The sequence below is a fragment of the Vanessa tameamea genome, chromosome 30 (genome assembly GCF_037043105.1).
Source record: "Vanessa tameamea isolate UH-Manoa-2023 chromosome 30, ilVanTame1 primary haplotype, whole genome shotgun sequence".
Classification (NCBI taxonomy): domain Eukaryota; kingdom Metazoa; phylum Arthropoda; class Insecta; order Lepidoptera; family Nymphalidae; genus Vanessa; species Vanessa tameamea.
The window spans coordinates 3,207,042-3,221,582 of record NC_087338.1 but is presented as its reverse complement, the minus strand read 5'-3'; the positions used below and the strand labels follow the sequence as shown (position 1 = coordinate 3,221,582).

The 14,541-nt window shown below is 35.1% G+C and overlaps 1 protein-coding gene across 1 annotated transcript in view; it reads right to left on the bottom strand.

The window, feature by feature from the left end:
* The window catches only part of LOC113391681 (uncharacterized), a 54,975-nt gene extending 48,406 nt beyond the window's left edge, over positions 1 to 6,569 (bottom strand). The window contains exon 1 of the mRNA XM_026627727.2: positions 4,535 to 6,569. Within this exon, the coding sequence (XP_026483512.2) occupies positions 4,535 to 6,112 (1,578 nt within the window). The 5' untranslated portion in view covers positions 6,113 to 6,569. The remainder of the gene's footprint in view (positions 1 to 4,534) is intronic.
* Positions 6,570 to 14,541: the final 7,972 nt, after the last annotated feature.

The window sequence follows — 14,541 nt, the reverse complement described above, 5'->3', positions numbered from 1 at the left end:
GTACTACTTGGTGGCAGAATATACGTATAATGGAGTGAGTGGTACCTACGCATTCGGTTTTGCTAAACCGAGTAAACTCTCTTCGGTCATCACCAATTTGAAATACAAAAGCAGACAGCATAGTTTAACAAATCAACCCCCCCCCCCCCAACATTTACAAGGAAATCCGTACATGAATACAATATAAGAACCATTGAGTTCACGTACAATATATTATTTTAGAAATTTAATTTCATTCGAAGATAGCGCCAAATAACGACAGATTAGAAATTCGGTAACAAAATTGCGAGTGAAAGTATTTATAAAATGATTTGACAATATAATGAGGGTCAACGATACACCATACAATTCTAACGTATTGATCCCACAGCTGAACACCGGCAGATTTCTCTATTTCTCAAGAATTGGAGCTTACTGCAACAAATCACTTGGTGCCATACAGCAATACTTATTATTGTTAGATTAAATTTTCAAGGGTGACTGAACCAGTGCAATTACTAGCAAAAGGGACATAACTTCCTATTTCCCAAGGTTGGTAGGTTTACCTGTAAATCTTCTTCAAATATCGCCACTAGGCTGAATTAGCGAATTATCTTTGCGTAAACAAAGATTTTACTTACGTCCTTGCATTTCTTTTATAAAAAAACACTACATTAGCTACGGAGGAAATGGGAACTGCCTAATTTTCTAAAAAATACAAAATAATATTAATTACAACGGAATCCCAAAAGTTACGAACATTAAACATTTAACAAAACATCGTGACATTGTATCCATAAGAGGAATAAACGAGATCTTGAAATAAAGACTATTTATTAACGGGACAACTCTACAAATAGAGTCAAAAATGACGATTAATTGCAATGGAAAAAATGCGAGGGGTTGGTTCCCACGCAGCGAGGCGTGACGTATCGAATACTAACCTTCATGGTTTAACAAACAGCATTGAGCAATGAGATTAAACGAAGCGATATTTAAAGAAAACTTAAAGATATCAAGTATTTACATCTGTCTCTCGACTAAAGTATCAAAATCTAATAATAATAACAATTGTCTAAAACATCTTTCTTGGGAAGATTCAACAGTTAGTTTTAAATTGGCCTATTAAAAAATTTGAAGTTTAAATAAACATTGATAAATAAAGCATATTAATAGATACAAGATTATATTTAAGACAAAGAACTATGGTTTAGAAAGTAAATTAGAAATTGCATAACAATAACCAATAATAAAAACATTTGTTTTTAAAATTTCACTTTATTTTTAAAATTTCAACTCATTCTTTTGTAATAAATTATTTATTAGTAGGTATTTTTTTCATGTGATTAGAATAACAATATATGGAAAATTGTTACCAAAAATATTTTTTATATTGTCACTATTCACCAGAAGGTATTCATACAATTTAAATACAAATCACACTCGCAGATTCATTCATTCACTCCTTGTCATCAGATATATGAGACGGTTTATTTAAAAATATATAATACCTGGTAACCCATAATAGATTATGGCAGAGAACAAGAAGCTGACGTTGAGCGTCGACAAGAGAACAGCTATCAGTGGTATGCCATAGAACCACCAGAATAATAGCCAAATCGCTCCAAAACATATGCCAGACAACAGATGCCCCTAGCAAAGCTAAAACATATTCACAATTTATAACCGCCTTTTGGTCTAGCTAGCAATTATAAGGGCTAATTTTAAGGCCAACAAACAAGTTTTTGGGTTCTTTTTGTCAAAAATTCTCAAAAACAACCTGTAGATAGGAGATTTGCAGTGTTTTAATTTATGGTTTCGAAAATAGCCTAAAGCAGTTGGTACTGCAACTGATCTGTCTCCGGTAGTATCGACTTGTCTCCCATCGCGGTGAGAGATTGAGAAAATAGAATGTGCGCTTGTGTGGTGACACGTGTATACTGCATTAACTCCTGCGCAGGTGCCCAATATTCGGTCAGGCCGACATTCTCGTTATTATAAATGCTAATTAACTGACTTCGGCAAATGTTTATTATTTTCATATCAACTTAAAAATTTACATATCAAATTGAAATTGCACAAAGAAGTGCAGAGTTTACATAAAACAAAGATTTAAAAGGTTAGGTTTGGAATCATATCGCACAGTTCACAATATTTCGACAGATTACAATCTGTCTCGTCAGATTGTAATCTAACGATGTTTGTAATCTTACGGTGACATATATATAACACTGTCCGTCACAATTTCGTACGGTTACCCGTAAAACAATTCATATAAAATTACACCTCCCCAAAAACCCCCGCCCATTAAAGTTGAAATTACCAAAAAACACTTTCTTAGCGTTTGCTTGTTGTATAAAAAAAAACCTTTGTTCCAAAATTCAGTTTCAAGTTTTGGCCGAGCATCAATTAGGAAAAACGATTTAATTATATGTATAACAACAGTATTTTATAATTACAAGTCGCGCAGTTTGTTTATTATGTAATTGATAACAGAGAGAAGACAGGCAAAGAGGTCACCTGATGACCTTTAGCAGTCAAACGTAATAACAATAACCATGTACATTAAGGTTGATGATAAAAACAATAATAAATAAAATAATATCATCTCTCTAGACACTAGTCATGTTTATTTATATATAATTATCTTGTACTGACCGATTTGTTCTTTTTCCTCACTCTCATAAAACGATGGGAAGGCACATCTGACACTCGAGTTCAGGCACAGGACCCACGTCGTTACGATCTTTGCAAGGCTCCAAAAAATCCAAAATTACAAAAATTCTCGAGAAACCCAATAACTTTTTATCGGCCTGGGGTTTGAACCCTCGGGATCTACGGCCTTATGTCTTGCCATTAGACCAACGAAGTAGGTGTTATTTATATAAATTAACCCCATAATGTTCTATAAGATTTTATAAGTACATTGTCTTGCCCGTGTTTGTTGATGAATATCCTCCTGACTGAATTCAGCCTGACGAGCTATGTCACGAGACACAGAAATATGATAGTGCACAAGTATGTGCTAAAACACAGGGGCCAATTCTGTTAACTGCTATGACACGTTCCCGATTGTATTCCGATCTAACTTCGAACGAACCGCAACTGGATAGTTATGTCAGTAGAAAAGACAAATGTCTGAATAACATATTCGTTTCGATTCGATCGATTGTCTGATTTTGCAAAAAATCTCTTACGTTGTATAGCCCATTCGTTGAGAAATACAGCCTTTTTTCATACTCTACGACTCATGAGGACGGTAACGTGTAAAGGGGTAAATCCATGTCTGTAGATATTTTGAAGATCTTTAAAAACTTTAGGTTGATAATTGCCATTCATCAAGTATAGATTTGGCAGCGTTCCCTTGGAAAGCACCCAGACTATCTAGCAACTCAATAAGCAACATATCGATTGGACTAGTAATGTTTGACGGCTTAAATGGGTTATCTCAAATCCAAAAATATACCTCAGAAAATTTCAATTGTAACCATGGCAATATAAGAAAAGTGAATATTTGCCAGGTGGCCTATTCGCCAGACCTCCTACCTATATTACATAGAAAGTTTACAAGCCTTTTGAGGAGAAGGTTTGAACATTATTACACCATACTCCTCACGGATTGGTGGATACACTTATGGCAGAATTTCACCCGAGGCAGGATTCCTCGCGATATTTTTCTTCTCTACCAAACACGAGAAGAGTGAAATAAAAAACATAAAAAATCTGTGGTACTTGATCGGATTCAACCAGCTATTCTCGGTTAAAATTCACGTATTCTTACTACTGTGTCATCTCGACTCCATAGTTATTTATGTGAAACAATTTTTAAACACAATACACTTCAAAGTTAACAAACTGTACAAGATGAGTCATGATTCATCATAAATGACTAACTACCCAATTATAACTACACTTAAGGCCTGTGCACAAGTGTGTATGCTTAAACAGGTGTACTCTATATTCTCTCACAATCCAAGACCGGAAAGAGTTGAGACGCAACAGCCATACATGCTACCTTAGGCATGAGTACTTATTGAGCAGTAATTGACTGAAATCAGCTTTTTACTGACTCAGGATTTGAACTTGAGACCTCGATATCTAAAGCCTTTTCTATTAGCAGATCAATCCTCGACCTTCAGTATGAAGCAATATTTATTAAATTTATCTTTTAATTATTGCAAACTAACACCTTGCCACTTTTTTAGTATCATGGCCTTTAATGAAAGGTTGTCTTTAAGAAGTAGCTCTCGTAGCGATCAGACCTTTTGTACTTAATATTAATTTAATTTTTAATTGTATTTTTATATTATTTTTTATCCAAATATAAAGTATGTTAGGTATAGCTATCTAAGATATACATATATCTCCAACCCCATAATTATTTAACGTGTTATTCTAATTCATCATGCCTATCACTGAACATGTAAAGTCACATATTACAATTTCAATAAATAATAAAACTACTATATAAAATATAAGATGTTGGATCTGTAAGGGCAAGTTGTAAAACTACCCTTATAAGTCTTAAAGGTACAAAAAACATTCTACTACTTACATCATCAAAATTCCTGGACTGCAAGTCTTCCATACTCCGACTGTGACTCCCTTGTAATTTCAATGAGTTCAACGTACCATAGTGATTGTCGTTGCTCAAACTCTTATCAACGAACGGCACATCATATATATGTTCTTTTTTAACGAAGAATTCAGACTTTTTCTCTTTGCAATCACAATTTAAATGACACTTAAAACCGTCTGTTTTGTCGTTCGATTGACATTTAAGGCACTTATTACTTAAAAATGTACTTAAATTATTCATATCTACATTTTCATTACTGCAGCAAATATTGAGAGAGTCACGATTGTGGGAACTTAATCTTGTATATGGCAAGCTTAACGTTGAATTGTTAGTTATTATGGCACAGTTTAAAGAATTAAAACATTTCGAAAATGGATCCTTTTGGTTGTTAGGAGTCAATGTCCGATGGGTTATATCTAGAATCTCTGTGCAAAGGTAATGCATTTCTTTAGGCTTATCAACAGTTTGATCTGTTTCAGCAATGTCATATATATTATTGCTTTGACTTGGAACTTGAGCTTCACGTTTCTGTAGCACCTGTTCTAGTTTTTCCAACATTTTCTTTGCATCTTTTTTATTATTTTCAGGAGATTCTGGTATAGATGGTCCCGCGAATATACGTGGTGGTTTTTTAGGTGGAGGTCCAGGGGGCAATGGTTGTTTTAAAGCTTTTTTCAATGTGTCTGTTAGAATTAAATGTGGATTCTTACGTTCTAATTTCATAGTTTCACTGGAAGCACAGAGATCATTCATAGATTCTAAATTTGCTTTAGATACCTTGATTTCTTGGGGGACATCAATTTTTTCATACTGGGATACTAGTTTTTTAATTTTATTCGATTTATCATCTTCAACTATTTCAGTTTCTGAGCTAACACCACTGTCTGTCATGGAGTCTTGTCTATTTTCGGCTTTATTCTTATTTTTCAAAACCTTAGCGTACTGATCAAGTATATGCTTCGGAACTTGAGAATCAGGTATTGAATCAGGGAGTTCATTGACCTCACCGACAACAATGGAATCATTTGAGCTTGTATTTGGACAAAAATTCTCCTTTTTCATTTGAACTTCAAGGAAGTTTCCTAATTGTTTCAAGCGTTCCTTACTTAACTTCTTATCGCCCATTTTTAATGTAAAATCACTGGTTTCAGATCTACCGTTGCAACTGCCGTGACGTTTTGGACTCTGATTGATAATCTGGCTTCTATCACACCGGAAGGCGTGACTTCGGTATAGCTTTTTGCAAGGATCACTTGTCTGCCTCACTAGGGTCGGTTTGGTCTCGCTCAAGCTGCGTTTCACTTCATTTTTACTGTACAAATAACTGGAATTAGGTTTTGGAGACCACTCATCTGAGTCTGAATCATTCCTACTATTTTCCTTTGACGAAATTGTTTCGATAATTTCACCGTTAATTTTATCCTTGCACTCATTTGTGTCTTGTTTATTCAGTTGGGTCGACTTTTTCCTGACAACCAGAACCTCGCTCTCGGTTTTTAAACTCTCGAATTTACTTTTAATAGCTTGCACTCTATTTTTTGGCTGTGCTAACATTATTTCAAATTCTTCAAATACATTTTTGTAAACGAAATTATGTCCGAACTTTTATGTTGATAAATACTATAACTTATAAAAGAAAACACATGTTTTTTTAAATTACTATAGAATATTGACTAAGGCTCTGACACAGATGTATATTTTATTACGATATTTAAAAAAACACACACACACGCTTATTTTTTGTTATCAACCTGTTGATGAATTTGTTTTATAAATCATATGGTTACACGAATCACTTAACACATATAGAGCTTATTAAAACACTAGATAATTCGAGTTTCAGATATTAAATAAATTAGATCTAATCCATGTACATACTTTTATAAAATAACTTAAATACTTTTTTAGTGAAACACTATTAACAAACCACAACACTTGACAGAAAGTTTACATAAACAGTTGTCTTGTTCGTTCGTTTCGTACTTCGTATCACGATCGCGAGACCGAGAGGCCGAGGGCATGGCACTCTGATATTGCCAGATTAAAGATACTACGAGGAAAAATAATTACCCATACGATGGAGGGTAATTATATATTGAATGATATGTTATTTCTTCAATTGAAACACGTTTTTTGATACATTTATTAATTTTTATTACTATTTAGGAAACATTTATTATCAGAAAGAATGAAAAAGAAAAACAAAAAATATTTTTATTATTCACATTGTATATGTTCTATAATTACTTTCATCATTATAAAACAGAAAACGTATGTAACGAATACTCAAATTGACATACATTACGTACAACGACAAAAAATTTTTTATTACAATAATATTTTTATTAATACTATAATACAATAATATTTACCTTGTTCTTTTTTTATTTAGTATGGCGGGCAAAAATATAGTTTTGATATGTAAGCACTAACACTAGTATGAGGTAAGAAAGGAATTGTTCAATGTTGTTAAAAAAAAAAGAAATTATTGTTTTTTGAATTTTATTATAACTGAGAAATTAATTATTTTATAGTTCTGAACACCATGTCATAATCATGAAACTTACAATTAACGACATCTTGTAGAAAATATGCAAAGGTAAAAAAAAGTCTGTGGAATATTATTTTTTCTTCAGTTTTCAAAAATAAAAGGTAATTAAAATAAATTTAGCTAGAATATTTTTTATTATTGATTATTTACCATGGTATTTAAACAGTTGCATCTTTTATTTTACTGTAATTATTTGCGCCATCTACCGAAGTATTTGTTATCTGTAACACTATCGCTTATGTTTCAAGACTTTACCAACAGATGACACTACTACTTTCTTCATAAAAATACATTTATTATACCGTAAACTTTTTGTACGCAAATATGGAACATTCCATTACATATTATAGCAGGGAATTTTTTTCAAATTACAGGTGTTTTTTAAACTCATTAATTATCCTCATATGTAAAAGCCTGATAAATATGAAATAAAAGTATGGATTGTCGCTTCTCGATAAATATTAAATAATGTATTATATTTTTTTTTTAAATTATACAAATGTCCTGATGTCCACGCTATTAATTCAAGGCACACATACTGTTGTGACTCCTGTTACCCGACTACACGGGGTTGGTAATTCTTTTGCGGGGCAATGTATACGCTTTTTTAACAATATTTCAAAAAACGTTCAAAACATTTATTTTTTATATTGTAAATTAAAAAAAGAATAGTTATAGAACCTTTGTGTGCTAAAGTTTATTAATAACATTAACGATTTTATAGATGGTAACTAGCACGGCTTGGAAATGAAACGATCGCTTCCAAGCAATATGGCAAAAAAAAAAATTATACCGCAGTGTCTTTGGTCAGTTCTTCTCAGGTCTGCGGTGTTTCCTTCCGATCCTGTGGTAGAATTTCGACAACCAATAAGAGAGTGTCTCATGTTGAATGAAGATACTTGGATTTGAATATATAGCGCGACCAGATTTCAAGTGTCAGTTACTAGGTATGAACGTTACATCTTATTTATTACATAGGCGTTTTTTTACTTTTATTTTTCGCTGGAATATCGGTTTTGACGCGTTGTACCAAATCTTTTATTATAATTTATTATAGCTTGTATCTTATTTTACAACGTTGTTTTTGTTCCAAATTTAAACTGTGACTGTTTGAATCTATATGTGAGTATTACAGTATTGATGATTAGGTATTAAAGTTAATTTTCTGTATGTGTACCTCCGTTTTCATTTATACTTATGTCACACAAGATAGAGTTGAACTCACCACGTACACTTTCGGTCGATGTACCTGTATCTCGAATTTCGACTGCTATATTGATTGACTTATGGACAAATAGGACGAGGATCCGAGTTGGTCAACGGCGGAGCCAATCATCTCATCCGCCGCAGGGCGTCAGCATTTGACGCCCGACCTCCAGTGGCGGACTCGGGGGAGTCTGTCACATTACGGGAAGGAGGCAGAGGAGGAAGGCGCGCACTCTAGTATTCAGTCGCCTTATGGTGGCTGCCGCTGGTGGTTCAGGGGTTGTAAGTCATGAGCGTTCCCGTAGCCCCACCGTTATGGGGCACGGTGGAATCTCGAGGAGATTTTAGTGGGTAGGGCGGGGCACCGGGGAGTCCCATATAACTGTCCCGATCCCGACAGGGCGGCATGCGTAAATGCATTTTCTCTTCGTAAAACTAGAAAAAAAAGGGGTGTTTCCTATCAGCACTCATACAAGAAAATCATAAGCACAATACTATATAGTTAACTATCAAACTCTTACTAGGGGTACTACGTAGTACGGCCAACAGTCATTATTCTGGCAGAAATACAGCCATTATTCTGGCAGAAATACAGCCATTATTCTGGCAGAAATCATCACGTAAACAAGAAGCATTACGCCCCCTCCAGGGGATTTTTCCTCGCCATCTGTTTTTTTTCTAGTTGTTGTATTAATTTACACGGGATTTTAAATAAGAATTTTGTCATTGTAATTTAATTATAATATATTATATAGCAAGTTCGTTGATACTGGATGTCTCGAGAAACCAGTTTTTGTTTGTTTTTATTGCAATAATGTACGGCTTAGTTGTTTTGTTCCGAATAAAATTAATTATAGTTACAGGTTGCAAGGCAACCCTCACATTAATAAAAAACAAATTAGAGTCGAATTTGTTTAGTTCATTTTAAAGATGGCAGCTTTCAGGAACAGGTTTCGACGACTGACTCCAAAAGCAATGTACTGAAAACATCAAATTATTATGAATTCAGTGCATTAATATTCGGCTTCATTTCGGCGCCGTTCGCGCGTTCGTACGGTTTAAGAAACCTAAAATTATTTAATGTTTAAAAATAAGAAATAACACATTTACTTCTCAATTCGGAACTCTGATTCATTTAGTATTGTTAAGATCAGCAGTGCGATTCTGTAAGAATTCACTTCGTATCTCACGTATGAAGAATAAAAATATATTGGATGTTCCGTCTAGGAAAGTTAAAATTCTCCTCCTTCGACATTTGTTGATTTTTTTTTTGTTACTGTTTGGTCAAAGTAGTCTCAAATAACGTTTCATTTAAATTTGAAATAATAATCTTTATTTTAATTTGATAAGATACCCAATATAGTTCAATTCAAATGGGAAAGAGTAACTATCGAGTTTCTTGTCGGTTCGTCCCGGTAGAATCTACTTCCAGCTATGACTGCAAGAATTGATTGGGCGAACATTCCCCAAGTTGTATACAACGGCACTAATTTACCTTACTGCTCAACAGTTAAAGACCTTGGCATACATCTTGACCGAACACTTTCCTGGTCAGAACATTTAACTGAAATTAGTAAGAAAACATACGCGTCATTGAACTCCTTGCGACGTCTACAAAAAGTATTACCAATTCCTACCAAAACTATGTTAGCAAACTCCCTTCTACTATCTATTCTCGATTACGCGGACGCAAGCTATCTTAATCTAACCGAGGACCAGCTTAATAAACTTGAGCGATTACTAAATCTAGCTATTCGGTTTATTTTCGGTCTCCGAAAGTATGACCATGTTTCAGAGTTTCGTTGAAAGCTCAAGTGGCTCCCTATACGCCGTCGCCGAAACTTGCATACTCTCTCTCTTCTGTACTGTGTGTTGTTTAATCCGACCGCTCCTTGTTATTTGAAGGAGAAATTCGAATTTCTTGGAGATCAGTCCAGTATAAGATCATCACGAAGTCTCATCCTAAAACTGCCTACCTATAGCAGTAAATATTATAAGCAGTCCTTCACTGTGCAGGCAATAACACTTTGGAACAACTTACCGCTAAGCATAACACAATCTAAATCGTTACAAATATTTAAAAAATCTCTGAAGAAATTCTATTTGGACACTAATAATGATGACATTTGAGATACAGTTATTTAATATCCTATTATACTTTCTATTATATTTATTAATAATATTATATTTTTTTTTTTTTTTTTTATTACATACACTATATAGATATATGTATGTATATATGATTTATTTATAAATATCTATAATCTGCTTTATATTCTATTTATTAGTATTTTTTTGTATTTATGTATTTGCTATATTTATTGAGTTGTATTCGTTATTATTTCATAATGTAAGTTTTTACTGCACCACCATATTGCCGTCTTCCATACACATTATCCTTCTAACCCAAAGGTTGTCTGGAAGAAATGGCTTATAAGCCATAAGACCGCCTTTTGCTTGGCCAATTTTCTTTTAAACAAAATATATTTTGTATCTTTTTGTATATTTGGTGTGCAATAAAGAGTTAAATAAATACTTTCCGAACCGGTGGTAGCTTGTACTTGGTGGTAGGGCTTTGTGCAAGCTCGTCTGGGTAGGTACCACTCACTCATCAGATATTCTACCGCCAAATAACAGTACTCTGTATTGTTGTGTTCCGGTTAGAAGGGTGAGTGAGCCAGTGTAATCACAGAAACAAAGCACTAGGGTTAATATTTCTTACAGCGCCTTTGTCTATGGGCGGTGGTGACCACTTACTTATCAGGTATCCCTTATGCTCGTCCGCCAACCAATGCCATAAAAAAGCTTAACATTTTATTCAACGACGACTCAAAAGTTCTTTTATGAGCCTTCTTGAACAAGGAATATTTTGATTTTGATTTGAAAAATGAACAATGCTACTTTCAGTGGTTGCCTTTGTATTTATTATATTATAAATTATTGTTAAGATGATAAAAATTATTTTAAAAATAGTGTGAATTAAATATTTTTGTTATTACATATTTTCATACTGAAAACCGTGTCCCAATTTTTTTTGAAAGCAACACTGTTTTTTCTAAGTGTCAAAATCATTTGTATATTTCTATGCTGTCAAAATGTTACTTGATTTAGAAAACTAATTTCGCACGTGACATTGGTGAAATAATCTGTGTCTTTTTGGCACAAAAAAAAAAAAGAAATAGAAAACATGGTGCCATCTTGTTTATTTAAACATGATTTACTTTGTTGAACGGCGCTCTAGTGAGGCGTCGCGTCGATGGTAGCGGGGCGGCCATCTTGGATCGACGGTTACATTCAAAATTTTCCGCGCATCACGAACGCATAATATTCTATTGTAGTAGATTCAGTGATTTACATCTGTTTGTATATATGATATATTAACGAAACGATATCGATGACTATTTTGAATTTATCTGTGTAATTAATTTGATTAATTGAAAACTTACGGAATTTCTGAATAATAATAGTTTGAATATACGCCCACTTATCATGAATAATCCTGATATTGGTAATAAAATATCTACATAGTCTTTATACTGCATTTTGAATCTCGAGCGATATGAGACGCGAGGTGAACTACGCGACGAGTGTGTCAGCGGTTGTGTCCTCGCGCCTCATCCCGCCACTCACAACGAGTATAGTTAGTTATATTATTTAGTTTACATTCGGGCTTTTACTTCATCTATTTGCTGGCGTTCAATGCAGGTAATATGTATAATTTGTTGATTCACCTACATAATGGATTGGATCTAAGAGATTTGCTTGCCTTGTGTTAGAGACTAGCCCTAGCCTCCAATACGGTGCTACGTCATAGGATATCATTAATTATATCATCAATAATATCACATATTATAAATATATACAATTATTATTGTAATGAATTGATCAATAATTTGTACAACTTTAGTTAATATTATTTTATATTGAATAATATTTAATACTGGCATGTAACACTATTTATTATTATAAAAATGATTGAGCTGTCATAAGGAAAACAGTTGGATGATTGTGAGGGATTGTAAAGAAATATAGAGAGATTGGAGCATCATTTTAAAACATAATTTTATTTTCCCATGCCGAACTACTGAAATTACACTTGATTATTACAAAAGAAGTTTATAATTTTTGACAATAATAACACAACATTTTTACATTAATCGTATTGTAATAAAATCTCAATATAGAGTTGATGCCGCTCAGTGCCGGCGTTTGCGGGGTGCGTGATGGAGCGACGGCCCAGGGCGCTAAGGTCTATAGTCTATGCCTCCCGTGCTGCATACTCTCAATACTGATGTAGTCTACGCATATCGGTATAGTCGGTGTACGATCACAACGCCGAAAAAAAGGTCCTCCACGATTTCTACTGACAAAGGCGGCCCTGGAACCAGTCCGACTATTGTGGTCCAGTCTGACCCTCGTCAAATATAACTATATCCAACGCGAGAGTTTAAAAAGAAACGTCGTTTTATGTTGGACCACGCGACCTGCAAGGTTAACACGAATGCGAACAAGATACGAGCCGAGAAACGAAGCGAGAGTCGAAATGAGCCTAACACGACCGTATGTACTGTGTATTTATATTATATACTTGTATTTTTATATTTATTGATATATTATATGCGTATTCTATATTTAAATTTATTTATAAGTTTTATTTATAGATAAATGTTATTTTATTATTTTTTTATTTATTTACACTCATGCATAATAGATTTTTAAATATAGAATACAAAATATATAAAATATATTTAAAAATATAAAATACAGAGGCCAACCAGTGGCGGGAACAAGGTCCAAGCCACCAGTGGTCAGGGCCCCAGAGAGAGGAACTTCCTCACAATACGCGCCGTGCCGAGGAGTACTGCCTTCTGCATCAGGCCCTTGACCCAGCTGCCTAACGAGAGCCTCTTAAGGTGTTGGTCGAGGCTCTTGGCCATTAGGCCATTCGCTGAAACGACTATCGGCACAATAACTGCTGTATCCACATCCCACATGTCGACAACCTCGTGAGCTAAGTCAAGATATTTTATTTGCTTATCCTTCTCAGCCTTCACGAGATTCTCGTCATGAGGGATGGTGACGTCAATAATTATCGTGCGGCGTTCTGACCGATCTATCACCACTATATCAGGCTTGTTGGCGACAACAGTCCTGTCAGTGATTATAGATCGGTCCCAGTACAGTGTGATACAACCATTCTCGAGAACTGGGTCGGGCACATACCTGTAGTAGGGTACCTCTGATACCACAAGACCGTATCGAAGTGCAAGTTGTTGATGGATAATCTTGGCCACTTGATTATGTCTGTGCAAATACTCTCCGTTAGCAAGACGAGAACAACCGGAAATAATATGTCTAATGGATTCGCCCGGAGTGTGACACGCCCGACATATGTCCACCGTGCCATCCCTCACAATATACTTCCGGTAATTGTTCGTCATGATAACTTCGTCCATAATTGCACAGACAAACCCTTCGGTTTCACCAAATAGGTTGCCGAACCGTAGCCAAGCTACGGACGCTATAAAGTCCACATCGGGTCCATGAAGGGCCCGATAGAAGCGTCCGTGTAACTCCTTGCTCTTCCATACCTCCTTGCGGTTCTCAGTACTTAGTACTACAGGTTTGCGCCAGTTCTCTTTGCCTAAGGAGAGCGGAGTTAGCCCCTTGTCCATTGTAACTACATCTCGGTGCATATCCAAGTCAGTGTGGAGAAAATACTCCCTGAGTTTGTATACCTCACTGTTATGTAGGGTCTTGGCATTTAAAAAACCACGGCCGCCACATCTCCGTGGGATATACAATCTCATTACCGAAGACCGAGGATGATGCATCCGATATGCAGTCAGCAGGACACGGACTCTCCTATCCAAGGCGTCTAGTTCTTTTTGAGTCCACTTGAGTATGCCGAAAGAGTACATCAAGACCGGCATGACCCAACCATTGAAGGCGCGAACCTTATTACCACCCGATAAAAGACTCTTGAGTACTTTTTTCAGACGACCAAAGAAACGCTCCTGCAGTGATTGTTTCATGTCGGTCACATTGATGCCTAACGCTTCCGACACACCCAAGTATTTGTATGATTCGTTTGCGGACAGTGATCTAAAGTTTATGGAATCTGAAAGTTGTAATCCGTCAGATTCCATAATCTCTCCTCGCTCTACATGCATAACCGCGCACTTGTCAACTCCAAATTCCATTCTAATAGAATTACTAAAAGTTT